Source organism: Dunckerocampus dactyliophorus, chromosome 8, assembly GCF_027744805.1.
Source record: "Dunckerocampus dactyliophorus isolate RoL2022-P2 chromosome 8, RoL_Ddac_1.1, whole genome shotgun sequence".
In the NCBI taxonomy this organism is placed as follows: domain Eukaryota; kingdom Metazoa; phylum Chordata; class Actinopteri; order Syngnathiformes; family Syngnathidae; genus Dunckerocampus; species Dunckerocampus dactyliophorus.
The window spans coordinates 30,572,062-30,600,000 of NC_072826.1; the positions used below are offsets into that span (position 1 = coordinate 30,572,062).

The following is a 27,939-nucleotide window of genomic DNA, read 5'->3' on the forward strand; positions in this document are numbered from 1 at the left end:
CATGGTGCCGTTCACTCTGCAATATTACATTCTACCACTGGGTGGCAGTGTTACACTATTTTGTTCGTCTCAAAACGTCCAAATAAGTGCAGCAGCCAAGCTTTGACATCACATTTGCAACTCATTCATGAGCTGCGTGTGCGTGTGTGCGTGAGTGCGTGAGTGAGACTTACCTTTGTTATGTGCCTCCAGCTGTGAGAGGGAATTAACTGCGACTTTGCACAAGGAGCAGTAGAGAAGCTTCTTAGCTTTCTCTTCTTCTGACTCTCCAGAGGAGGGGCTGGGTGCCGGAGACGGGGTGTCAGGAAGGACGGCGCCTGCTGAGTCTGCAGGTGGCGTGCTGAGGACGGCGGCGGGTACCGGGGAGGATGTCAGAGGCGTGCCCACAGATGCCAAGAAGGGACACTCTGCGTCTGCTGAGCTGGCTGCAGATAGGTGGCTCGGGGTCAAAGGTGACTCCGAGCTGGGACAGGATTGGGTCTCATCTGTAAAGGGCACATATATTCCAGGTTAAAGCCCCTTCAGCATATATATGAGCTTGATATAAAAGTGTGAGAATAATGAGACTGCTTTGCTGCCAGGACACGCTCAGAGGTCCACACCAGGGTGGCGACACGTTAGCAAGACCAGTCCTGGTGGTCAAACATGGTGAGAGTTGTGCAATAGCTGCTATTTCCAGTAGAGATGCACAATATCTTTTTTTTCAAACTGACGCTGATAACTTTGTGCTTCTCAAGACCGATATGATACCGATAACCAATAACTTGTACTTTTTAAATTTAGATGTACATAAGTGTAGTTTGTGCACACCTGGAGGTAAGAAGGACCTGAACTGACTAGGATTTGACCAACTAATGAACTATCATGACATGACTACTACCATATCACTACTAGCAGGAGAACCAGAGTATAGAGGGGAAGGAGCCACCTGGCGTGGCCCAGTAAGGTGCACTGTATTCGGGCACACGCTCCGAGCAGCCAGTGTGACGCCAGGGAGGTCTCTGGCAAACCTTTTGCACTTTTCAAACGCCACGGCGCTGGTCTTTCAGGTGGCTGATAAGGTTTTTTGTGTGCTCCATGTTTATTTTGCCCATCCTCGGAAAGTGAATGTTTGCTTACAAGTGAGCTCAGGGGAAGTTACGACAGGCCATCAACATCACAGGCAGGAGAAAAAAGGAGCGCTTGATTTGCTCACACTCACAGTATGGGTAATCTGGCCTCATTGGAGCGTTTTTTTTAAACGATCGGTTATCAGATCTATCTTTAATGTTATCTGATTTATCAGTATGACGTAGGCTCGTCACGATAACAAATGTTGCTGGACGATAATTGGCCTACAAATTATTGTAGATAACGGATATTATTGACAGCACGTTTTGAGACCATTTCTTCATGAATTACTCTCAATTATTATTGAGAGTCCATCATATCAAAAGCAATAAACTCTCATTTGTTAAGAGTACTGACCATTGTAATTGAAATATCAACAACTTTTAAATAAATGAAACACACAAACAACATAATAAATTAAACAAACAAAATTACACTTAAATAAAAATGACAATAATAACCCAAAACAATCCAAAATAGACCCTGTCACAGGCAGTTATGTAGTGTATTATTCAACTCATGTAGGGGGTCATAATGGAGCTGGACCACATATCTGTGGTGGCGGAGTAAAATGCAGTGTTTGTGATGTCCTTCTACATCGCAGATGAGCAGATGAAACACGCGCATGCATGCATAATTTATCCAGGCCGTCAAAATGATCGACTTTGGGTTTTTTAGTCGTTCGATGAATAGATTTATCGATTATGCTGACAGGCCTAGTATGACATTATGGTGCACCGCTAATTAATGTTCAGGATATGCGACGTAACCATAGAGGAGAGGAAGCCTTCCAGTTGATGCTCACCCTGCTTGTTAGCATCAGGATCTGGTCTGGATGGTGAGGGCCGTGGCGGGGAGGGTGAGGTGGTCGGGGGAGGGTGCTGCCTGTCGCCATCTTGAGGGCGAGCCGTCTTGGACGTCTCGATGCCCTTCACTCTGCGAGCGTGGCGGTTCCCCTTGTAGTGCGCCTCTGCCTGACTCTGGAAGAAAAGACAAGTTGATGGACGTGAAGACATCCCGCCGACGCTCATTTCACTTCCATCATCATCTTCAGTTGTAATCTGGCCACTGACGTTCAAGTCAGTCAGAGAGCCGGGGGGATGGGGGGGTGGGGGTGCGTCTGTCAAACGAGACATTCTAGTTCAGGGGTCTGCAACTCTTTTATCCTTCTGTTGTGGATCCAGCTGCAGCCTGCAGAAGGTTATGCGTTGTAGGGAAATTCTAACGCATGCACAAAATATTTGTGTCAAAGTGAAAGTTAAGCTGAAGCTTGAAGCTGCTCTTCTCCCTTTTTTAGTCGGGAACTGATATTTTCCTGAAACTTACCTATGTTCTGCTGCTGATTACTGAAGAACGCACTAAGGTGGTGAAAGAGGGGAGTGTAATGTTTGTTTTGGTGGGTTCCATGCTGGGTTTCTATCGCCACAATATTCTGTCAGTCCAAATGGTGTAAGATGGCTGCCACTGAAGGGGTTGTCTTTTGGAAAATGGCTGGGATTGAATGAGTTAAGATACAGTCAAGCCTCATATCATTTTTCATATGCTCCACTTTTTCTATGATTTGCTTAATGTCGAAAATCTTGCCTCTGTTTTTGTACAATGTCTTGGTTTTCATACAACGCGGTCGTCCCTCCCTCGCCACATCACGCTTCAAATGTTGCAGCTTCACCGTATCACGATTTTGAAAAAAATAGATGAATAAATCATCACTGTTCTGTAGTTGAATATGGCCTATTATTAGACATAACATGTGCTTACATAAGCACAGCTAAATGGCTCAGTGAAGTAAAACACAAGCATAAGGCATTAAGAAAATACACGGTATGATATGTAGTATTGTACACTGGTCACTAGGTGTCAGTCATGCTACATTGATGAGACAGTAGCCACCACAGGAAGTTCTGTACGCAAACCGGAAATAAAAAAAAGCAACAACGATGAGGAACTCTCCCGCGCTAACATGCCATATTGTGTCTTATTTATGTCTTATATTGTCATCCCTCTGCGGTTCCATTATGGCTGCCTTGCTATATCACAGTTCTCCCATTTCGTGTGGAAGTAGTAAGATTAGAAGAAATTAATTTGAGGCTAACTGGTTAGCTTGTTAGCTCGCTAGTGGCCATCTCGAGTCCCTGCGGCATAAGAGTTGCGCAATGTGATGTAAACAGTAAAAAATAGGTGTGTAAAGGTGACTATAGGGGTGTTGTTTCATGTCTACAGGACTCTACTGTAATGATGTTAAAAAGCATATTTAAAAAGTCAGAAAAGTTTTTTTTATCCATTTATAAATTTTTAAAATAATTCCATTTAGAAATAAGGAATCCGATTACTGCGATAAACCAGTCTTTTGGAAGGAATTACTATGAAAAAGGAGGTACCGCTGTCCTGAAAATACCACATGCTTCCTCTGGTGGACACGAGGCCTTATGACTTCATTCATGTTCGTGAAATAATGAATTTTTATATACCGGTAGAAATTCTTCTAATGATAAGAAAATGACTGGCGCCTGACGTGTACCACAGCACGGGCCAGCGGTGGCGGGGACAAACGGAGCGGAGACAACAGAAGAGAGAAAACGAGCATGGCTGAAGGTGGAGGAAAAGCGGAGCCTATAGACAAAGAAATTGTGATACAGAAGTGGTTTGGTTTCGATGGAGCGGTTGTGGAGCAAGAGACCGTAATACAAAGCAATAGCGACAGCAAAATGTTGGAACAAGGCAAATTTGTTCTACCATCTCAAGCGCAAACACAGAGTTGTCATGACGCGGGAGACAGACTCAGCGAGCACGTCTACACTTACCCGGTCAAAAATACACAACACTTTTGTTCATGGCCTTCCTGCCAACAAGAAAAGTAAACAATGCTGTGTCATGTTATTTAGCCAAAGACACGATGCCTTGAAAAGAGCAAGATTTAGCTGCACTGCTGCATTACTGTTTTGCAATTTGCAGTTGCTGCTACGCTGCATACCTGAATTCTGAGTACTGTGCACTGATCTAGTTTGGTAGCTGGACTGCACTGGTACTGGTACTGGTACTGGTACTGGTTGTTACCAGGAAATCAATAAATGTGCTTTACAATTTGAGACGAGTGTATTTGATGATATGAGTTAAGGTTTGTAGCTTTTTATACACGACTCCGCAGAATTTTATGATATCGTCACATCGCGATACATCCCCAAAACATCCTGATACATGCTAAGGTCCATATGGCCCGACCCTAGAAGACGCTTTATGCAACAAATACATCAAGATGCAGAAATGTCGGCCTGTCACGATAACAAATTTTGCTGGTCGATAATTGAGCTACAAATGATCATCGATATTTGATAATATCTGCATCATTTCTTCATGAATAAGTATCACGAGAGGTGTAATGCACATTTGAACCACTAGATGGTCCTCAAGTATGGTGTACCCGTGTTAGCCTCAGCCACATTAGCTTGACGCAGAAGTTCTGAGCCCATTTTTTCATGATTTGTATGGCAAAACAATGCCAGTACATCGTATCAAATGCAATACACTTTAATTACTCAAGAGTCCAGGCAATTCGTACCGTCTGTCAAACATTTGTAACATTTTCAGAAATGTTAAACCGTATTGAATGATTGCATTTACGTAGCGAGCGACACTGCTTGTATTTTGCTTGTATTTACTTTGCTGAGCAAACGCCCCAGTAAGCGCTGGCGGTCTGGATGAAGGCTCTGCTGCACCTCCTGCTTTTTTTTCCCCCCAGTTGGGAAAACTGAAAAGGACGGTTGTGTTTCAGGTGTGCACATAAGTTGTTCGTGTTCCCCTGCTTCCTCGTCACTACTTTGGAACAAATGCGACGTATCTGTTCGTCTGTGTTCTTGTTCATTCTGTTTAAAACCGAAATATTCCCACACTGGGGTGTTGCGTTCGCCTTGGAAACTGTCGTTGCTGTGCCTTGATGCATGTTAGCACATGCTGTCTAGTAGCCCCGCCTCCACAAAGAGGCTGATTGAGAGGACAGAGGGTTCACTCTCTCCGTTGATTCCACGATAGCGATGCAGAGTGATCCCTCTGCTCATCCAGCCTGTGTGGCACAGAGAGACTAGCAGGTGGAACACACACGCAGACACGCACTTGTCAATTTATCCAGGGCTCATATTTCTCCACCTGTTTTTTTATTGTTTGATGAATCCATTTATCTATTATCTGTTTTCTATTATCGTGACAGGCCTACAGAAATGTGTGGAGAAACTGCTCCTTGCATAAAGGATCATTCATACTATGAGCTTGCAAAGAGCTTTGCATGAAAAAGACAACAGAACGTGTATTGGGTAGGGGTGTAACGACTCATTCACTACATCCACGCATCGATTTATATTCCTACGATCCAACCACATCCATCTGGGTTCTCTAGTTTCCCTTCAGGATGATAACTATACTATATATTGATCTAACATGCTTTAAAAGGTAATCAATCCACTGGATCGATATGAAGCATTGGATTTAAGCACGGCAGGCTTCATATGGATGTCTGCTTTTTTTTTCCACTTTTAACGATGGAGACGTTAAAGGTCACAGTCTGCCTGAGGGTGACATCATTGTCTTCCGGGTATGCGGTGGTCATGGGAGTCGTAGTTGACCTGTGAAACACCGTTGATTGGCTTCTTCTTCTTTTGGTCAGTTGATTCACTTCACTCGGTATTCATGTTGAACTCATCTGGCCTTATTTGGAACTCCTGTTAAGTGCCATGTTTGGGGACCAAATGCAAAGTAAGGATGTTTTGTACGCCGACAGACGGCGGTAGTTTTTGAACGTCATCATGCAGCGTGGCGTGTCCAGGTCAAAACGTACGCGAAAGCAATAAATGGCATGACTCGCTTGTGCCAGGAAGGAGGAAAGGCTGGGAATCCAGCCGTCATTTTTGTTGACCGCTTACTGGCTTTGTCACACATTTACACTGGCCTTTCTTATGTATTCGTCTTCTGCGTGACCACGTACCCTTCCACTGCTGCACGCCATCTGCCATCACTTCACATGCAAAGTATCTGTTGGGCTCATCATGATCAAAAGTTATTATCGTAAACCCACCACACAACCCCACCCTGACCCGCTCAGCGGCAAAAGGAGGCCACATTGCTTGCAAGTTGCTGCAGTTCCTTCAAATGGCTGCTCTGATCAGGAGGATTAGCGGCACAAAAAAAAGCCCCCAGCTGCCATTGGTGAGAAAGTTTCATCACCTCATTGATGACATTTGCGTAATGTCCCTCAACTTGGGGTGCAAAGTGCATATTTGGATTGCACTATTGAAGTCCATCATTCATCATGGCAAGCTATACCACCCTCTCTTCATCCCCATTTTCTATTGCATTTTTAACTCATTGATCATTTATTCTTACGTATGTCAGCATTATTTGTACCCGATTCCCTTACAAAAACAACTTCACCTGCGCTCTCCCGTATCCACGTACTTACTGTACTTCACACTCACACTGCTTGAATTTTTGCCTAAAAAGTTACTCAATCCGATCGTATCGTTCTAAATGAACCAAAATTGTTCTTGAATGGTATCAGCAACCACAAATCGTGATATGAATGGACTTGTTATTAAAACATATTGGGTATCAGGGGGTTATGTTGTGCACATGTGGCTGATGGGGTACGCCTCAAAATCCCTTCACTGTCTTTTTTACAGAAGGCGGCACTTGATCTAAAATGGAAGGGTGTTGCTGCTGCGACATACCTGCAGGAAAAGGAAGAGTGGAGGATTTCTCTCCTAAATATGAAACAATCTTGCGCGTTCCCCCCTCCCCCTGTTCGTCAAACTGCAAGTCATTTTGGCACGATGCTGGAAGTGCTTTGAGGCGCTCAATGTTGTGATCAGGCAGTCAGGAAGTATTGGCTCCCCCCCCCACCAGCGTAATCACCCCACTGGCTTTGCTGAGCTGATGATGATTATTGGGAAGTGAGGATTATCTCGCCGGACTCGAAAGCTGAAGGCGACAGTCGGCTACACGAGTCAAGTGGGAACACGTGACTGCGGGACAGAAGGAAGTGTATCATTAGCTTGCCGCCTACAGAAGAGCGAGGAGTAAATGAAGTGTTATGGTCATAAACACAAAGTAAAACCTTTAAGATGATGAGGAAGCCCATGAAGCAACGTTTACACGTGCACGCATTTGGCCTCTGCATTGTCCCACCTGACTCCTGTTTTTATTTATGGCACGCCTGAAAAACGTGGAGACTAGTTTGCTTACTGTTTGCGTTCTGTTTACGCATAAATTACGCAATGGCACGCAATTTGTGGCCAAAAAGGGTGCACATTGGCACGAAATGACCACGCTCCCGCCCGATGTTTTTTACACCTTGTCAAGTAGTGTACGACAATAGTACGCACGACGTGCATCGATCCCGCATGGGTATGCATTTTTACGAGAGATGCATGATACCTTTACTGATACTGATGACTTACTACTATCAGGAGAACCAGAGTATAGAGGGGGAGGAGCCACCTGCTGTGGCCCAGCAAGGTGCACTGTATTTGAGCACACGCTCTGAGCAGCCGGTGTGACGCCACGGAGGTCTCTGGCAAACCTTTTGCACTTTTCGTGTGGCTGTTTCTTTGTTTTTTTGTGTGCTCCCTGGGTTTTCCCCCCTCATCATGGAACATTTGGGACAAAGTCCTTCATCTTAACGTGAATGATTGTTTATAAGGGGGCTCAGGGGACGTTACTTCACAGGCAGGAGAAAAAAGAAGTGCTTGATTTGCTCACCCTCACAGCAATCTCACCTCCATTATCCTCACTAGGGTCGCGGGTATGCTGGAGCCTATCCCAGCTGACTTCGGATGAGAGGCGGGGGTCGCCAGCCAATCACAGGGCACATATAGACAAACAACCAACATCATAATTCCCTCATATCAGCCCAATAATTATCAGGCCGATAATTATGGTGCACCCCTAATCGTCACCGCCACTTCCTGCATCCGTGAAGCAGTCATGGCATGATTTGCTCCCGTGTGATGCCACGCAACAGCAGGTGTCACCCCTATAGCTTCGTTCATTCCCCTATTAGCAAGCCACTACAAGATATTGAACTCCAGAGCTCATGCAATAAACAAAGGTAAGTCTATTATTTCTCACAGCTGCAGGTAAAGAATGTGCAAAGAGCAGGAAGGAGGCAATAAACTAAAAAAAAAGAGGCATGGAGAGCGTAGGAGAGGGAATAGGTGACTAGAAGACATGGCTTTGGGCATTATGATTCATTATTGACAGAAAATAACAAGGGAGATCCAGGAGGCCTTTACGCTCATTTGGAAGCCGATTTAAAACAATAATTTAAGGATACGCAACTCCAAGGTAGATTACGATTACCAATCTGTCCTTGAAGCCGACCGATCTTCATCTGCTACCTTTGTCATCGCACACCTCCGCCTCAGACACACAGTATAGTCTCATCATCGGTGGTTCCAATAAATACGGCTTACTTCCTTGTTCTGCAAGTTCTCCATTTCATCTCCAGATGTTTCTTCCTCCTCAAACTAATGAAACATCCCCCAAATCTTTGCTATAATCACTGTTACCATCTTTGTCTCGTCCTTTCTCTCGTTTGTTTCCTCCAAGGGGAGAGCTGTCCCTACGCCGACGTCACTTGGCAAACACCCCTTTTCTGACGGCTTCAGACCAACATGGCGGCCGCCATGTACAAAAATGTCATTTTTACTCATTTAACCTTCGCTTTCAAAAAAACAAACAATATCGAACTTATTTAAGCAAAGTTGAAAAATCACGTTAGCGACCCTTTAAGGATGTGTGGTGGTGGCTTGATGGACCACAGGGACCTTGTTTGGAAGGCCTGAACGAGCCTCCGGTATTAGCTGGTGATGATAGTAACCCATACAGCCCTCATCCCGATGATGGACGATGACAGAATGGCATGTAAAGCCCTCCGCCCGTGTAACTCAACCCAGTGGCTGCCGCTTCCCAAAGCCCTCAATTAGACAAGAGGATGAAGCGTGACAAGACCGCAAACCTTTTCTTTCTCTCTGTTTTCTGCAACTCCCAGCTGTGGTCTTTCTGATGGAGCGTTGGCACTTTGGCCCTCCACACGACCTTCACTGTCGGGTCTTTACAAATCAATGAAGGTCTGCCACTAATCAAACGTAGAATCTGGACGGCCTCTGGAGTCAGTAAACAGATTACGCCTCACGTTTAGCTGTCCCACAGACAAACCTGCAAATGTTCTTTTGACAAGTAGAAGTTCCATCAGTGGAAAAATGCGTCATGAAGAGGAAATCAAGCATCTGAGTCGCCTTTAGCAGCATTTATGATGGAGCTATTATCAGAGAAAGCTTTTTTTCGGTTTTTGTACAATACGGTCATCCCTCACCATGCTTCAAATGAAACAATAAATCAATGACTTATTAAAGGAAAAGTGCACCTTTTTGGGAATGTTGCCCATCATCCACAGTGCTCATGTGAGACGTGAGCTCGCGTGTTTCTCTTTTCTGTTCCCTCTAAAGATAGAAAAAGTTGGGATGTCCGATATTGGCTTTTTCACCGATATGCTGAGATTGTCCAACTGCCAATTTCCGATATCAACCGATATGTGTAATATCACATACTGTATCTGTGGTGGACTTAACACATGTGTGTCAATTTTTCACCGATATCCGAGATGCCGATATTGTCCGACTGTCAATTTCCGATTCCGATATCAACCGATACCGACATGTGTAACATCACATACTGTATCTGTCGTGAAGATAATGGATACAGCATCAGCAGTTAAACAACATCGTACGACTGTAAGCAAACATCTGAGCAATACTTGCGGTTGGGCGTGGCAAAGCATGGCTCGAGGAGCTCCACAAGTTTGTTGAATCCGCCGTCTTGCACGATAGAAAAGGGCTGGTTATCCAGTGCGATACACTCGCTTTCGCCCTGGCAACTGGAAGCATTGAAGGATTGATGGTTCCGCCTGGCATAACCCGACGCTTTGCAGTCACTGCAAGTCTCAAGTTTGATATCCGAAGGAGACACCACAGACATGACGTTAGTCAGGAGTGAGCTAGCTTGTTACTAGCCACCCACGGTTGTTTGATGAGGTCATCATTTGCGCGCCGGAAAAATACGGGAGCCCGCAGGCCAATGCAGCATTTTTTAACAATCACTTTTCATTGCAGGGAAAAAACCCGATACCAATATTGACGGATAACATTTTTATGCCAATATCGGGCATTGGTCCGATATTATTGGACATCCATAATAAAAACATACAAAAAGAGGCAGCTAATGAATGAATGCATGTAATGGGACACACCTATTCCGCCTATGAAAATACCTCAAAAAAACTCCTAAAAGGTTTAGTTGGTTTTCTATCCACGCTGTGAGGAACATTCATGATAACCTGCAATACTTACAGTGTTTTGGGACCTTCCTTCCTGGGTGCATTGATTTCACATAGCAACATAGAAAGGAACGCTACACCTAGCGTCAAAAACAAAAACACAGCAGCAGTGGCGGCAGCTCCAATATGTAGCGTTACCTTTGGCTAGTATGTGGTGAAGCTAGTCGCTAGCCGGCTAGTAGCTAGCCGCTGTGGTGTGGCGAGGTGTCACTACGCCAGTAAGGTAGTTCTTGGGCGTAACCATGTTAATAAGAATAATAATAACAATGTGCTTCATGTGCTGCTCACATGATGGAAATGGAGCCTTGTTGGCGCTTTTTGGACGTTGGTGGAAGATGGAATAAGTGTATCTCATTACGTGCATTCTTAGCTGCCTCTTTTTATCTGTTTTTCTACCTTTAGAATGCACAGAAAAAGAAAGACGTGTGTCACATAAGGATTGTGGATGATGGGCAACATTTTAAAAAATGCACTTTTCCTTTAAGCTGTCAGGTGAGTGGGGTTAAAGGGCAAAGTGAAGAATGATCAAATATGAATGAAGTGCAGAAGAGCAAGCTGAGAAGGAGCGTATGTGGAAAGAGGGATTAGGATGTTTGAGAAAGGGGAGAAAATGAGAGCGAGCGAATGTCCCTGAAATCCTTTTTCTGTCTAAGCAGGATGTGCTTTGATGTTTTATCTATAACGCCACAAAGGCACAGAAAACGCAGCCAGCCGCTCTCAGACAAATCAGGGTACAGGGAGTAGCGACAGGCATGTGGGGGGTGGGGGGTTGGGAAGAAGCTGGCGAAGGAGGCGGAGACAAGACCACAGATGATACAGCGCAGCCCCACGGAGAGTCAAGCAGAAAACCAAACTCAACTCCCGACCCCACAGAGAGGGGCAGGAGAGCGTTGCTGCAAGCCCTGGACAGAACGTGAGGAGTGGAACGGTTTGCGGAACAGCGTGTCTGTCGTACTGCAGTGGTGACGACGGCTAATGCAGCATGGCGTGACGTCAGCCTTGCAGCAGCACGGAGCGCAGCACTAGCAGGCTAATATGTCCTCTGTGGCCCCGAGATGAATTGGCAATGCTGGACAGGTAATTACAACATGTAGGGCTCCGGTGGAGCAGCGGAGGCACTTTATTCAGAGTGGTCACATCAATCACTTAGTCACTACCACTTTTACTTCTGTTTAACACCGCCTTCCCTCAGGCACACGTACACGTGCAGCACAGCTCTGATATGAACATGAAGCAGCAGCCGTGAGAACAGCACATTGTTCCTTCATGAATAAAGACGTGTGATAAAGTTCCCATCCTCTCCGGTTGCTGTGGGAAGTTCTGCAGAGCGGACGAGCACAGCTTTCCGCTCTCCGCTCGTACGCGGCAAACAGGTGGCTCCACACCGCGTGTGTACAACACATAACTCTTCTTGAAAGGACACTGAGGCTGCCTTCACGCTGCCCCAGTCTGAGGTTCTTGCAGTCATTCACAAACAATGTGATGTAAATGTCTTTGTGGTGGACAATTCCATACGCATCTCAGTCGATACACGGGTTACGATACCATTCAAATATGATGCATGTTTCAAACAGAACAATTGGATACAGCGTAGAAACGATACCATTCAACGGTTATATTTGCTGATGTAGACATGAACCTTACATTCTAACATAAAGAAGCATTCTTACATTATTTTCAAATGTGTAAAAGAGCACATCACATCCCCCAGCATGCTGTAAGGCAGGGCCCCCCACCCACCGTGCTGTGGGAAACTTTCAGGTGTAATGATGAAAAATAAACTAAATAAATAAAAATGATAATAAATAACTACAGTACATCCAATTTTATGCAAAGGGATATCAACTTTGGAGACATGGGCCATTATTTTATTCTCTGAAAAACAAAGTCCAGGCTGGTACTGGTGGATGGTGGCTGTGTATTCATTTCATGTGATGTTCTTCCTGTCTTAGTTGTCCACCATACATCAAATAAATAAATAAGATCAATGAGATGGCTATAATGTACGTATGTTTTGCTGATGTGATGAAAATCTTTCCCGGTGACTAGCTAGCGTGCTGCTAATGCTAGCGCTGCTAATGCTATTTCCATCCATTGTGGTCTTCAGTCACGCTAAGCTACGGAGCACGTATGACAATCCTTTGGTCGGCAGCCCAGCCTCTCTCGTTGTTTAACAGACGGACTGCCAAGCGGTTGCTAGTCTTGCGATACCCGGTGCATGTCTCTACAATCCATCCATCTAAGGATTTATGTGTGATTCTTAGCATCCAGGAGGCTGATACCCATGCAAACGCATCTCTGGCTTGTCAAAGCGGATATCCGGTCATATCGGTTTATCCTTCACAACCCCAGTATTTGTGTGGAATGCAAATGCAATGTGTCTGGAAAGTGACGTGCGGTGCAGTGTGTTCACAGAAGTACACATGGCCCCAATTCCTGGCCTCAGTCCTGCTGCATTTGTGGTCATTTCAAGGGTTTTTGTGCAACCGGAGTCAACATTTTCTGCACCAAATTATTTTGCATAGGAGACTAAGAAGGAAGAGGGAAGGAAATTTGACTTTGGCAGTTTGAGATGTCTGTTCTGAGGAGCGTGAGGGTGAGGAGTCATACCCACATTGACGTGAGCCGCTTCACTGACACAGATTTGGATAATAGTGTTCGGACGACACGAATAACTTTAGTTAGTGGAACCTTGGCTACTGGAGGTGCAATGTGGTTTTGGTCCCGGTCCCTGGTCTACATGTGTTTTGTGGACTTGGAAAAGGCATTGGACCGTGTCCCTCATGGTGTCCTGTGGGGGGTGCTCCGGGAGTATGGGATTGGTGGTGTGCTACTACGTGCTATTCGGTCCTTGTAGAACCGGAGCAGGAGCCTGGTTGGCACTGCCAGCAGTAAGTCCAGCCTGTTTCCAGTGAATGCTGGCCTCCGCCAAGGCTGCCATTTGTCACCCATTCTGTTCATCGTTTTCGAGTTGAGTTCGGGAGCCTTAGGATCAGGTCTCTGCTATTTGCAGACGATGTGGTCCTGATGGCCTCATCGGGCTGTGACCTTCAGTGTTTACTGGGGAGGTTTGCATCTGAGTGTGAAGCTTCTGGATGAGACTCAGCACCTCCAAATCCGAGGCCATCGTTCTCAGCGGGAAAAGGGTGGGTTGGGAATGAGGTCCTGCCCCAGGTGGAGGAGTTCAAGTATCTCGGGGTCTTGTTCACCAGTGAGGGAAGGTTGGAGCGTGAGGTCGACGGGTGGATCAGCGCAGCATCTGCAGTAATGTGGGCGCTGTACCAGACCGTCATGGTGAAGAGAGAGCTGAGCCGGAAGTCAAAGCTCTCAATTTACCCCCCATCTATGGTCCCACCCTCACCTATGGTCATGAGCTTTGGGTCGTGACCGAAAGAACGAGATGGTGGATACACATGTGGCTGAAATGAGTTTCCTCCGTAGGGTGGCTGGACTCACCCTAAGAGATAGGGACAGGACCTCGCTCATCCAGGAGGGGCTCAGAGTAGCCAGTTGAGGTGTCTCGGGCATCTAGTCCGGACGCCTCCCTGGTGAGGTGTTCTGGATAGCCGGGAGAAGGCAGCCCTAGGACACGCTGGAGGGATTACGTCTCACAGCTGACCTGGGAACACCCTGGTGTCCTCCCGGTGGAACTGGAAGAGGTGGCCAGGGACCGGGAAGACTGGACTTCCCTAATGAGACTGCTGCCCCCGCAGCCCGGACCGGCATAAGCAGAAGAAAATGGATGGATGGATCAGTTAAAACCAGTTTCCCTCCAGTTTTCACATGATCTGGTTTTCATCTGAAGTGTGACTAAATAAGCCGCCATGATCCCCCCAACCCTAACCAGCAATTTGATGAAGAAGGTGAGAATTCCATCTTGTAGGGCATGTCTGCCTCAACTACAACTTCCATGCATTTGCATTACTTCACATTGTTTTCTGCATGTATTCTAATTATTTCCTATAAATTGTACTTTTTGTTCATATCTTTGGGTGTATGTACTGTATATGTACTGTATATATGTACTGTATATATGTGTACTGTATATGTGTACAGTATATATGTACTATATATATGTACTGTATATGTACTGTATATATGCTGTATATGTGTACTGTATATATGTACTGTATATATGCTGTATATGTTCACTGTATATATGTACTGTATATATGTACTGTATATGTACTGTATATATGCTGTATATGTGTACTGTATATATGTACTGTATATGTACTGTATATTCATTCATTCATTCATTTTCTGTGCTGCTTAATCCTCAATAGGGTCACAGGGGTATGCTGGACCCCATCCCAGCTGACTTTGGGCGAGAGGCGGGACACACCCTGGACTGGTCGCCAGTCAATCGCAGGGCACTTGTACTGTATATGTACTGTATATATGTACTGTATATGTACTGTATATATGCTGTATATGTGTACTATATATATGTACTGTATATATGTGTACTGTATATATGTACTGTGTATGTGTACTGTATATATGTGTACTGTATATATGTGTACTATACTGTATATGTGTACTGTATATATGTACTGTATATATGTACTGTATATGTGTACTGTATATATGTGTACTATATATGTGTACTGTATATATGTACTGTATGTATGTACTGTATATATGCTGTATATGTGTACTGTATCTGTGTACTGTATATATGTGTACTGTATATGTGTACTGTATATGTGTACTGTATATATGTACTGTATATATGTGTACTGTATATGTGTACTGTACTTTATATATGTGTACTGTATATATGTACTGTATATTTGTACTGTATATATGTACTGTATATATGTACTGTATATATGTACTGTATATATGTGTACTATATATGTGTACTGTATATATGTACTGTACTGTATATATGTGTACTGTATATATGTACTGTATATTTGTACTGTATATATGTGTACTGTATATATGTACTGTATATACTGTATGTACTGTATATATGTGTACTATATATGTGTACTGTATATATGTACTGTATATATTCTGTATATGTGTACTGTATATGTGTACTGTATATATGTACTGTATATATGTGTACTGTATATGTACTGTATATGTGTACTGTATATGTACTGTATATGTACTGTATATATGCTGTATATGTGTACTGTATATATGTACTGTATATGTACTGTATATATATGTACTGTATATATGTACTGTATATATGTGTACTATATATGTGTACTGTATATATGTACTGTATATATGTGTACTGTATATGTACACTGTATATGTGTACTGTATATGTGTACTGTATATATGTACTGTATATATGTGTACTGTATATGTACTGTATATGTACTGTATATATGCTGTATATATGTACTGTATATATGTGTACTATATATGTGTACTGTATATGTGTACTGTATATGTGTACTGTATATGTGTACTGTATATATGTGTACTATATATGTGTACTGTATATGTGTACTGTATATATGTACTGTATATATGTGTACTGTATATGTGTACTGTACTGTATATATGTGTACTGTATATATGTACTGTATATTTGTACTGTATATATGTGTACTGTATATATGTACTGTATATATGTACTGTATATATGTGTACTATATATGTGTACTGTATATATGTACTGTACTGTATATATGTGTACTGTATATATGTACTGTATATATGTGTACTGTATATATGTACTGTATATTTGTACTGTATATATGTGTACTGTATATATGTACTGTATATACTGTATGTACTGTATATATGTGTACTATATATGTGTACTGTATATATGTACTGTATATATTCTGTATATGTGTACTGTATATGTGTACTGTATATATGTACTGTATATGTACTGTATATGTGTACTGTATATGTACTGTATATATGCTGTATATGTGTACTGTATATATGTACTGTATATGTACTGTATATATGCTGTACAGTATATGTGTACTACATATATGTACTGTATTTATGTGTACTGTATATATATGTACTGTATATATGTACTGTATATATGTACTGTATATATGTGTACTATATATGTGTACTGTATATATGTACTGTATATGTGTACTGTATATGTGTACTGTATATATGTACTGTATATATGTGTACTGTATATATGTACTGTATATATGTACTGTATATATGCTGTATATGTGTACTGTATATGTGTACTGTATATATGTGTACTGTATATGTGTACTGTATATATGCACTGTATATATGTACTGTATATATGTACTGTATATATGTGTACTGTATATGTGTACTGTACTGTATATATGTGTACTGTATATATGTACTGTATATTTGTACTGTATATATGTGTACTGTATATATGTACTGTATATATGCACTGTATATATGTACTGTATATATGTGTACTGTATATGTGTACTGTACTGTATATATGTGTACTGTATATATGTACTGTATATATGTACTGTATATATGTGTACTATATATGTGTACTGTATATATGTACTGTATATATGCTGTATATGTGTACTGTATATGTGTACTGTATATATGTACTGTGTATATGTGTACTGTATATGTGTACTGTATATATGTGTACTGTATATGTGTACTGTATATATGCACTGTATATATGTACTGTATATATGTGTACTATATATGTACTGTATATATGTACTGTATATGTGTACTGTATATATGTACTGTATACATGTACTGTATGTGTGTGTACTGTATATGTGTACTGTATATGTACTGTATATGTGTACTGTATATATGTGTACTGTATATACTGTATGTAATGTATATGTACTGTATACAGTATGTGTGTACTGTATATGTGTGTACTGTATATACTGTATGTAATGTATATGTACTGTATATGTGTGTACTGTATATGTGTGTACTGTATATGCTGTGTAAAATGCGGTCATACAGTAGTTGACATGTCCTGGTCTTGTGCAGCATGAAGAACAGGAGAAGGAGAACAGGAGAAGGAGAACAGGAGTCGGGATATCATTAAGTGGTCCCTTGGGGAGAACAGGGCAGTGTTACACGAGTTTCAGATGACTCCCCCGCCTGTGTCCTTCATACACTTGTGCATTTAGAGGACAAGTATTTAGCACCTTTGCGCTGGAATGCGTTTATATTTTAGGCCAGGCTGGGATATGTTTTGTTTTGTTGGTGTCCTGCTGCTGCACTGCAGCTGTTATTACCTGCATTTGCATCCTGCTCTCTGCAACCTTGGGGTCGTCGGCACAATGCCACAAAGCAATAGTAAAACTCTTTTCTGTAATGGATTGAGATCCTGCAGATCCCGCAAGGTCCCCCTGAGCCACCTCAACTGGCTCCTCTCCATGTGAAGAGCAGCGGCTTTACTCTGAGCCCCTCCCCCGATCTCTTAGGGTGAGTCCAGCCACCCTACGAAGGAAACCCATTTCAGCCGCTTGTTATCCACCATCTCATTGTTTCAGTCACAACCCGAAGCTCATGACCATAGCTGAGGGTGGGAACATAGATGGGGGGGGTTAATTGAGAGCTTTGCCTTCCAGCCTGGGGGAGGGGCTCGCAGGCGAGTGCCTGGTGATCGGGCCTTCACCTGTGGGGCCCGGCCAGGCCCAGCCCGAAGACGCCACACTGGATCTCACCTCTGTAGAGCCACTGCCTGTGGGGGCAAGCATAAGGGTGCGGTGCAATGTCTTTTGGGTGGCGGTCAAGGGCGGGCGCCTGGGCGACCTCGTCTTCGGCGCCCAAATCTGGTTTTAACTTTGATTTCATTCTAAATTGTGCTTCTTGTTGCTCAGTGTAAGCTGGAGCATGCTTACTCGGTACAGGCAACCACGGCCACAGCTGGTTAGCAAAACAGCCAAAAAGGTGACACCTCTGCATTTACTCAACTTCTTTCCCGCTATGATGGACTATCTTAGTAGCAGCATTCTCCCAAATACGTATTTGAACCATTTCCACATGCGAGAATGGCGCATATTTGCTGTCTTTGACATGACTTCTAGTTAGGAATACACTTGTTTGCCCCCCATCTCCTCGAGGCAGAGCTGACAACAACCAGATGTGATGTCACGTGAAACCCAGCAACTGAAGCTGTAGTTTCTGTCTGTGGCAGGATGGACTTGGTCTTCCAGCGTAACAGTGTTAGCTGCTGTGACCGTTAGCCATTCGCGGCTAGGGGGCACCGTATAAAAGGGGCCCGGTTTATGGTCCCCAGTCTCTTGTTTGTTGCTGCTGAGCTACGCCCCTTTGTGGTCGCTCTTGTGCAAGCTGGTTCCCCAGGAACTAGAGGGTAGGTTTATATGTGACAATTCTGACATTTACTCGGACAAGTGTAGGTAGTTATTGTGGCCCTGCTGCCATAGGGTTCCTGTTGTGTCCTTGTGCTGCGGCAGACAGGTACGTGGTCCTATAGTTGTTTGTGGTGTTCAGCCACCTGTGTAATCTTTTCAATATGGTGACAGTTTGGCCACTGCTGTATGGTGCCTGATCTCCCCTTTCACGGCATGGAAACCTTGCGGACGTGGAGTTGTGGCAGTGGACTAGTCCAGCGCTCCATGCTCACGACACCTCCCCTGTGCGGTAACAAGCTGCTGCCGCTTGCCCGCGGATGCAGAGTTTGGCTTCAAGCGTTATCTTGTGGATGGGCGTCGCCCCTTTAAATGGTTTGGCCCTTGTGACCCAGTTTCTATAGGCCTGTGTGTCGCGTTTTGAGTTATTTATTAGATTTATTATTACTTTTGTGAATTTGATTGGCTTATATTTTATTTGGTGTGTAGAGTACATATTTGGTTTGTTATTGATTTGAACACTTTGTACGCTTGGAAACACGTCTCCTGCCTCGCTGGTGCAACGAACCTAGCATGCCTTTCATTGGTGCTGGATAATCATTTCCTTGGGTGTAATTCCCAAGGTGGCGTTGTTGGCCCCCTTTGGTTAAAATGTACCTCATAAGCCCCGTATAAGCCCACATGTCCATTGGACAGAATTCCTCCACGCTTTTACTAGGATCCTTGTAAGGACACTAATGGCTTCAAAGTGTTATTTAAAAGAATGTGCACAGTTTCCAAAAGGTTTTCCCTGCCAAGATCCATGAGTCAAAGTGCTTCTCTCAAAGACAGCTGTACAAGAGCTCTCTAACTGTAAATGTCAAGCTGCCAACACATACAGTAATTCACGCCTCCTCGGATGCTCCCTTTAAAGCTGTGTTACAGTTCACTTCAGCTCACCAAGATGCAAAGTGGAGCAGTAAAACCTGATGGGGCTTGTGTCTCCATCGCGTGGCATGCATGACGGCCATACCTACAAATAGGATGACATCATAGCGGCACGTCACAGGGTGAGCCGCTAATACACTGAACACAAAACACTTGATAGACGCCGGCTTTAATGACACCACAAAACGCGTGCCATACTGTACGGTAACCGAAATATGGATGCAAACCGATAAACATGGAACCTACCAAAAGAAACATTAAACGCCCGTCTTTCATCAGAAAAAAAAGTTTGTTTCTACCTTTTTGCATTCTTAGCATGAGAACATGGGTAAGTTTCAGGAAAATATCAGTTCCCGACTAAAAAAGGGAGAAAGATACTCTACCAGTCAAAAGTTTTAGAACAGTCCAATTTTCCAGTTATTTATAGAAACTCAAGTGGTACAATGAATAGCATGAAGTGGTACAAAGGTAAGTGGTGACGTGCCGGAGGGTCAAGAACAGGTAAGGTTAGCCAAACGTGAAAAATAATGTGTATCTCAGAATGATTCTGCTTCAGGGACCACAAAGTGGGTCAACAATTTAAAGCTGTTGTGCAGAAACGGATGTTGATCAAGCCTTGGCAGTTGGTGCAACTCCTCATTTGTACAGGAGGACTTACTACCTCCTCTGTCTGCTTAAAAACACACTGTGCGAGCCTACTATACCCTCATCAACATCAGTTGAACAGCATGGTACTAGAGAAAGTCATTTGTTGCTACAAAAATGGCAAGAAAAAAAGGAATGAACAATGGAAGAGAGACAAACCATCTTAACACTTTCCTCCAGAGAGACTGGACTGTTCTAAAACTTTTGACCGGTAGTGTGCATTTCGAGCATAACTTCCCCTTTGCTGTTTTGCTTTGTCCATCCATCCATCTTCTGTGCCGCTTATCCTCACTAGGGTCACGGGTATGCTGACGAGAGGCAGTGTGTTTTTACATGCAGAAGATCCCTGGTGAGTGCTTATCAAACGCACTTCTGCCACCTTGTGGCCGTTTTTATTGCTCAAAACTGCTTGAAAAGTGACATCTTTTACTGTGCAGTTGCGTCATCACCTCTTTTTGCCTGTCGCACAAAAAAAAAAATGGTATCGACGTATAAACACGTCTTTGGTATTGAATGAGTTCATGCTCTCTGTTAACTGAAAAACATGCTAACCGGGGCGTACGCTAACTGAGGTTCCACTGTATAACGATAGGGGAAATACTGGCTTGGTAGAAAGTGGTTGTTTTTTTGACTTCATCTTTTCCAACCAGAGGCTGCAACTTCTGCCTCTTTATTGAGAACATTAAAACCCTTCCGTTCAACTTTTATCCCTGCAGTCAGGCTGGCAGCGTGCCATCTGTCAACGTGTAAAAAAAAAAAAAAAAAGAAGAAAAAAAACTGCCTAATCAGCTTGAAGGTAACTTTAAGGACACGCTGCAGTTGCGTTTGCTTCTTTGGCTCTTGTCCGATCGACACGTCTTCCATGAAAATGTCATCAGAGGAAACCTAATCTCAGTCTCCTGTACCCTGATGACCACATGGGCCATCCAGGTCCAAGCAAGGAGTCTTTCTGTCCTGTTCAGGACATGTTTGATTTGTATAAATCCCATTAGACCTACAGTTATACTTTACAGGAGTAGGGAACCCATTATGGCTCTTTTGATGGCTGCATCCGGCTCTCTGACATTTCTTAACACCATCAAATTGATTTATTTACATAAATCACAGTGAAAATCTAAAACGTTCTTATGCATTTTATTCCATCCATCCACTTTCTGCCGCCTTGCGGGGGTCTAGATCCAGTGCCAGCTAGCCTTCCCATATTTTCTGGGTCAGACACCAAAACTCGATTATTATTGGAGAATGCGGTAGCCTACCCGGGCCATTGAGAGGTCAAGAAGTAAACTCCCCTCATTTTAATCGACATTCCTCCTGCTAATATTCTCCATAGTAGCCAGCCTGGTGCTCCTATCTGATGTGCTAGCTAGGTGGCTAATGTGCCATCTGGTGTAGCTATCACTGCCAGTACTCATCACAACACAATATAAGTCACTGTGATTATTATTATTATTATTATTATTATTACTGAATATGTCACTTTCAGGCGTCGTGCAGGATGTCTTACTGGTATGACGTTGCTGTCTTTAAAGTTTACTATCTTTAAAATTCACAGACTTATTTCAAGTATTTTATGCCAAAAGTGTGTGCTACTTCCTCACTTTATCCATGTTTAAGAATTTTGGATGAGCTTTTGGGAGCGGGACAGGAGGACACAAACGTTAGCAATAGGGATGTCCCGATCCCATCTTCAGGATCGGGATCGGCTGCTGATCCGCTGTATGTTGAAGATGGAATAATATCGGCTTCCGCCACGAGATCGGGCCGATGTGGTTGCCGTATAACGTTGGTAACTGTGGGCCACACTCCGACGCGGTAGGTGCAGGAACGCGCCTCAAAGCTGGTTGCCACTCGAAAAGGCAACACCACCGTGCAGACACGTCCGTGGTGTACCGTGGTCAAGTTAGCTTCACGTTGGACGTTCATATTGGGCTCTGTGGCTACAGCGGTAGTTCCTTCTCACTGTGCCCCGACTACTATGTCATGGTGCGGGGAGCTCGCATGGGAAGTGCCGCTCTAAGCGCTGGTTGTTTATACTAGGGACCGTCAGTAAATTACTATTGCGTTGAAGACAGTTTGTTAAATAAAAAAAGTTATACATTGTAAATCACACCACAAATTGATCTATAACCGTGTCACATGATTAGTCTTACCCTAAAGGTATTTTGCATGCCCATTTTTTTCAATTTGATCTTTTATTGATGGACTTTTATTGATTCTTTTATTGGATTAGGGACCTGACTGACAGAGGTTTGTTCTAAAAGCCAAACAATATTGTTGGTCATGCTGTGGAACCAAAAAGTACATTCAGCAATACTTTGCTTGCATTATTTTTAATGCTTTGAAGAACTATTTTCATAAATTCACGTTTGTAAGAAAAGCTTATTATTAAAAAGCTGAGCTGAGCTGTGAGCAGACACGCTCTCATACGGAAAAGGCTCATAGACACATTTCACTGTGAGAACATAATAGTGGATCTTCAACTGTGATTGGGCCGTCCCCACTGGGGTGGAGGCGGACCAATTTCACGTTTTCTACCTCGGAGTTGAAGCGGATTTGGCAGACGTTGCAGGAGATGATGGGCCGCTTTGTCTTCAGCACGGGCGGTCCAAAGGTGTGCGTCATGACAGCCTTCTGGACGGGGTCCATCTGAGGAAACATTCAACAACACGGGACCAGATTAGAACTCTGTTTGGATCCCGGGTCACAGTCCATCACCGAAGACGACATGGATGACATGGGAGCTGATGAAAACAAGATGCGGAAAATTGGGGGGTTGAGGGGGTTGGTGCAGCTGTTGTTGTCTGGGCCTTACTTCCTTCCTTCATGGGTGCGCCCCAAATGCTTCACCCTGTGGTTTGAAGGGCCTAATTACAGACCGCCTTCAACCTAAAAAAAAACCCCACTACATGACAATACTCTACAGTATGTACTCTATACACTATACTCTACTTTTTTTACTAAAATGAGCGTCCTGAAGACAATGGATCAACCCGAACTCATTCATCCCTCACAACTAAAGCAACTGTACAGATATTTCATTTATAATAGGTTTCGGAACGGTGAAAAAGCACCAGGATAGTAAACCCTCATGTATGGCAGGTCATTGGTTTTAGACGCCACCCTGATACTCTAAGTGAAATTCCATGAAGTAGGATTCCTTATTCTTATCCTTAAATCAAATCTTTTTGTAGTTCCATCCATCCATCCATCCATCCATTTTCTATACCGCTTCTTCCTCATTTAGGGCATGCTGGAGCCTATCCCAGCTGACTTCGGGCGACAGGCGGGGTACACCCTGGACTGGTTGCCAGCCAATCGCAGCTTTTTGTAGTTAGAGCATACAAAACCTGTTTACCACCTTCTAAATACACTTACAGAATTTAACATGATTAGAGCCCTCTAGACATGAAATAACACCCCTATAGTCATCTTTACACTCCTATTACCCAATATAGCAGACATCATAAGAGCAAATAAGACATTTAAGACAAATGAGAGAATATATAAACATTAGGGCTGTCAAAAATAGCACGTTAATTAATTGATTTCATTAATTACAGTAGGTAAAACAGTGTAGTTCCCCACAGAGTCTGACGCAATCATAGAACTTGAACCTAACCTGAACACATGACCAGCGGTGCAATTCCAACAACATATACTGTCCGTATTTCCGACTCATAGCCTTCCTCATTGTCACTATACAACGGTGAGATGCATTCAGGGACACGCCCAGCATCACAAAACGTCTTTATTATGCGTTTAAGTAAACAGAAAGACACAGAAAAACAATATGTGGATATTCTTATCACTCACTTCAGAACTCTAAATGCGGAAGTACAACGTTCTGCATTTAAGTAAGCTCAGGAATCCTAGAAAATACCCTCAAAATGTGAATTCAACTTAAATGACGTGGTGTATTTGAACGCAACCCCTCACTGTTCATAGCAACACGGGCAGATTCTTATCACTCACTTCATAACTTAACTTCTTAATCCGGATGTACAATTTGCTACATTTAAATATGCTGGAAAATACACTGAAAAAAAGTAAACTTACTTCAATGACGTGACGTCTGTGAACGCAACCCCTCATTGCTCGTGATAACACAGTTTAAATAAAGTGTGCCTCAAATGTTCTGCTACTATTAAAGAAACTAGTGTTGGGTAAATAGATTTTTGAAGACATGTGGTATCTTTTAGCGTGATCGACATTTTCAGTTAATGTGGATCTGTTAGTACATGCAAACATATGTCTTCCATTGATCTTTCTTTCAATGAAATACAGTAAAAATGGCCATATTTCAGACATCATTTCAAATGTTGATTAATCATGATTAATTCATTTGAAACCCATGATTAATCTGATTAAAAATTTTAATCATTTGACAGCACTAATATATACAGTATATATATATATATATATATATATATATACAGTATATATATACAGTGTAAGAATGTATATTCCGTGTATTCCTGATTTCCTATTTTTTTGTATGTTTGTCACACTTCAATGTTTCAGATCATCAAACAAATGTAAATATTAGTGGATAATGACTCTCATTGTGGTTGGCTGGAGTCCCAAAGCTATAGAAATGGCTTTATAACCATTTCCACACTGATAGAGCTCAATTCATCTGAGTTGTGTTTTCTCACCCTGCTATGTGGCTTTGGATGTTTGTCTCCCTTAATAATAATAAGTTTCACAACTAATAATAAGTTGGAAAGTGCATAAAGTGAAACATTTGAAATATTTAATTGTGACAAACATGCAAAATAATGAGAAATCAGGAAGGAGGGCAAGGACTTTTTCCCACCACTGTATGTTGTGTGTACATTGAATGGGGCGGCGTACTGTCCACAGTACTGTAATAGTTTTTTAAGTACTGTCATTATACAACTTCAACAATGCCAGCCAACATTTCTGCCCTCCAATCGGTGTCATCTGTGAGCACATGAATGACACGCTGTTTACTCTCCAAAGCTTCCAGCAGTGCAGAAAGCGTATAATTCATCCCAAAACCTAAACCCAGCTGGCGTATTCTCATTGTCCTTTTATTTTCAGCTCTTTTGTTGTTCTTCCGCCCTCCTCCTTGCCATCTATTCTTTCCTCTGCCACTTTTATTCCCATACGTCTGACACTGGCAGCTTCGCTTCACGACCTTGCTGACCTGCTTCCATTTCACACATTCCATGTTCTTCACTGTGTAATCAAATATGCTAATAGGTTCAGTAATCACAGAGGAAGAAACAACAACATAAGTCGTGTGTTACTGTGATCCCTCACCACTTATTTTCTAAAATATCTTCATTGATAAATCATGTGCTTGAATGAGGCCTATTATTAGTAACAAAAATATACACCTTTCAGCAAATTGGCCTAAAGTAAGCATTTTCAATCCTAAAAATGTCTAAATGACATAAAATACAAACATGAGCCACTGAGAAGACGCATTCAAAGACTGAATGGTCCCGTCAGGGTTTTATGCTGCACATTCCAATTTCCACCATACATGCGTGAAATTGGCCCATACGGATCACATGGCGGTCGCACGGTGGTCTAGTGGTTAGCATGTTGGCCAACACAGTAACAGTCTGGAGATTGGGAAGACCTGGGTTAGATTCTCCCTTGGGCATCTCTGTGTGGAGTTTGCATGTTCTCCCCGTGCGTGTGTGTGGGTTTTCTCCAGGTACTACGGTTTCCTCCCACATTCCAAAAACATACATGTTAGCTTCATTGGAGACTCTAAATTGTCCATAGGTATGAATGTTAGTGTGAATGGTTGTTTGTCTATATGTGCCCTGCCATTGGCTGGCGAAGTCAGCCGGGATAGGCTCCAGCATACCCCCGCGACCCTAAAGAGGAAAAGCGGCTTAGAAAATGGATGGATCACATGGATTAATAACGATACATTTTCCATATGCAGTCAAACCTGTCTTAGCGGCCACCTGTCTATAACGACCACCTGCCTCTAGCGGCCACTGAAAAATCCCCGCAGAAAATGTGCGTGTTGTAGACCCTGTGTATAGCAGTCACCTGTCTAACGCGGCCAGCGGCCACCCATTTTGTCTCCCTTGGTCAATATCTGACCGCATATAGCAGCCAAAATGCCGACTCAAGCAGAAGCTTCATGCACGAAAAAGTTTTGTTCTTTAAGCAATGAAGCCGTCGTGTGTAGACTTTAATTATTGAGTCCTAGCTCAGTCACAATCATTCACAAGATCCACACAAACTGTCAGTTACTGTCACATAAAAAAGCCGTCTTCTTACTTTGCAATGCCGCTCTGAAAAGATTCAATGACGGCCAAAACGGTAATCTTCCCACTTTGCAATGCCGCCATAAATAGATTCTAAAATGGCCAAAACACCTGAATAAAACATCTAAAATTTCACTTAATTGCCGGCTAATTAGAGATTAGAAGCCCATTCAATAAGAAAGGAGCGATGGTATTGTTAGTTTACTACGATCTTCGCACCTCCTCCGCACTCAATTGTTCACGCACACACCCATTCATGACTGCTTCACGCGTATCCTGTTAGATCCCATTCCTCGGGCTTGTTCACTAAAATGTTCATTTCTTGCTTTTAAAATCGTGTTTTAAAAAAAAAATCAAAGATGGGAAATTAATTTTTAAAAATATTATATTTTACTAATACTTATATTTTTATAATTTTATTACCTTCTTTGATTTAATTTTTAAATTATTTTTAAACACAAAATTTTAAATTTTTGTGAACATGTTAATATGTGCGCGCACAAATTCAAAATGGCCACCAACCTGTCTATAGTGGCCACCCGTCTATAGTGGCCACTTTTGCCGTTTCCGTTCAGCGGCCGCGATAAGCAGGTTTGACTGTATTTATGAGGAGTGCTGTTTAAGGGACAATTCCAAGGTCCCCTGATGGCCATTGGGCCCAAAAATATGTCTTATTTCTTATTTTCTCTTACTATGTCTACTATATTGTTTAATAGGAGTGTAAAGGTGACTACAGGGGTGTTATTTCATGTCTAGAGGGCTCTAATAATCTAACTACCAAAATAAAAATTGTACGGAACTGGACTTATCATGGTCTGGTGTGGATCCAATAAAGCACCATAAAGGAGGGATTGCTGTATTCGTATCAACACTTCAACTTTTTCTCCTTACGTTGTCCCTTTTTTCTTTTTTTAATGGCATTTTTAAAAATTATTTTTTAACCATTGTATTTGTGAAATGTCTGTAAAAGATCAAGATTCAAGATCAAGCGCTTGTATCAGATGCCAGACCGTCTAAATGTCAACCAGTGGCCTTGAAAAAGCACAAGAGGAAGAAGTAAAAGAGAGAGAAAAAGGGAGAAACTGCACCCTAATAGTCTCATTTGTAGTTTGGGAGGATGTATAGCTTATATATATATATATATATATATATATATATATATATATATATATATATATATATATATATATATATATATATATATACCGGCAGGAGCCTGTTTCTGATTGTTTGGTCAGAAACATTCACACCAGTGGCCTGCTGGAGGTCATTTTGTAGGGCTCTGGCAGTGCTCATCCTGTTCCTCCTTGCACAAAGGAGCAGA

The 27,939-nt window shown here is 42.7% G+C and overlaps 1 protein-coding gene across 2 annotated transcripts in view; it reads right to left on the reverse strand.

The window, feature by feature from the left end:
* Positions 1-27,939, reverse strand: part of LOC129186258 (zinc finger protein 385A-like) — a 71,854-nt gene that overhangs the window by 8,987 nt on the left and 34,928 nt on the right. For both annotated transcript variants that reach the window (XM_054784335.1, XM_054784336.1), the window contains 3 exons: positions 22,894-23,004; positions 1,916-2,090; positions 174-485 (listed from right to left, as the gene is read on the reverse strand). In XM_054784335.1, the coding sequence (XP_054640310.1) occupies positions 174-485; positions 1,916-2,090; positions 22,894-23,004 (598 nt within the window). The remainder of the gene's footprint in view (positions 1-173; positions 486-1,915; positions 2,091-22,893; positions 23,005-27,939) is intronic.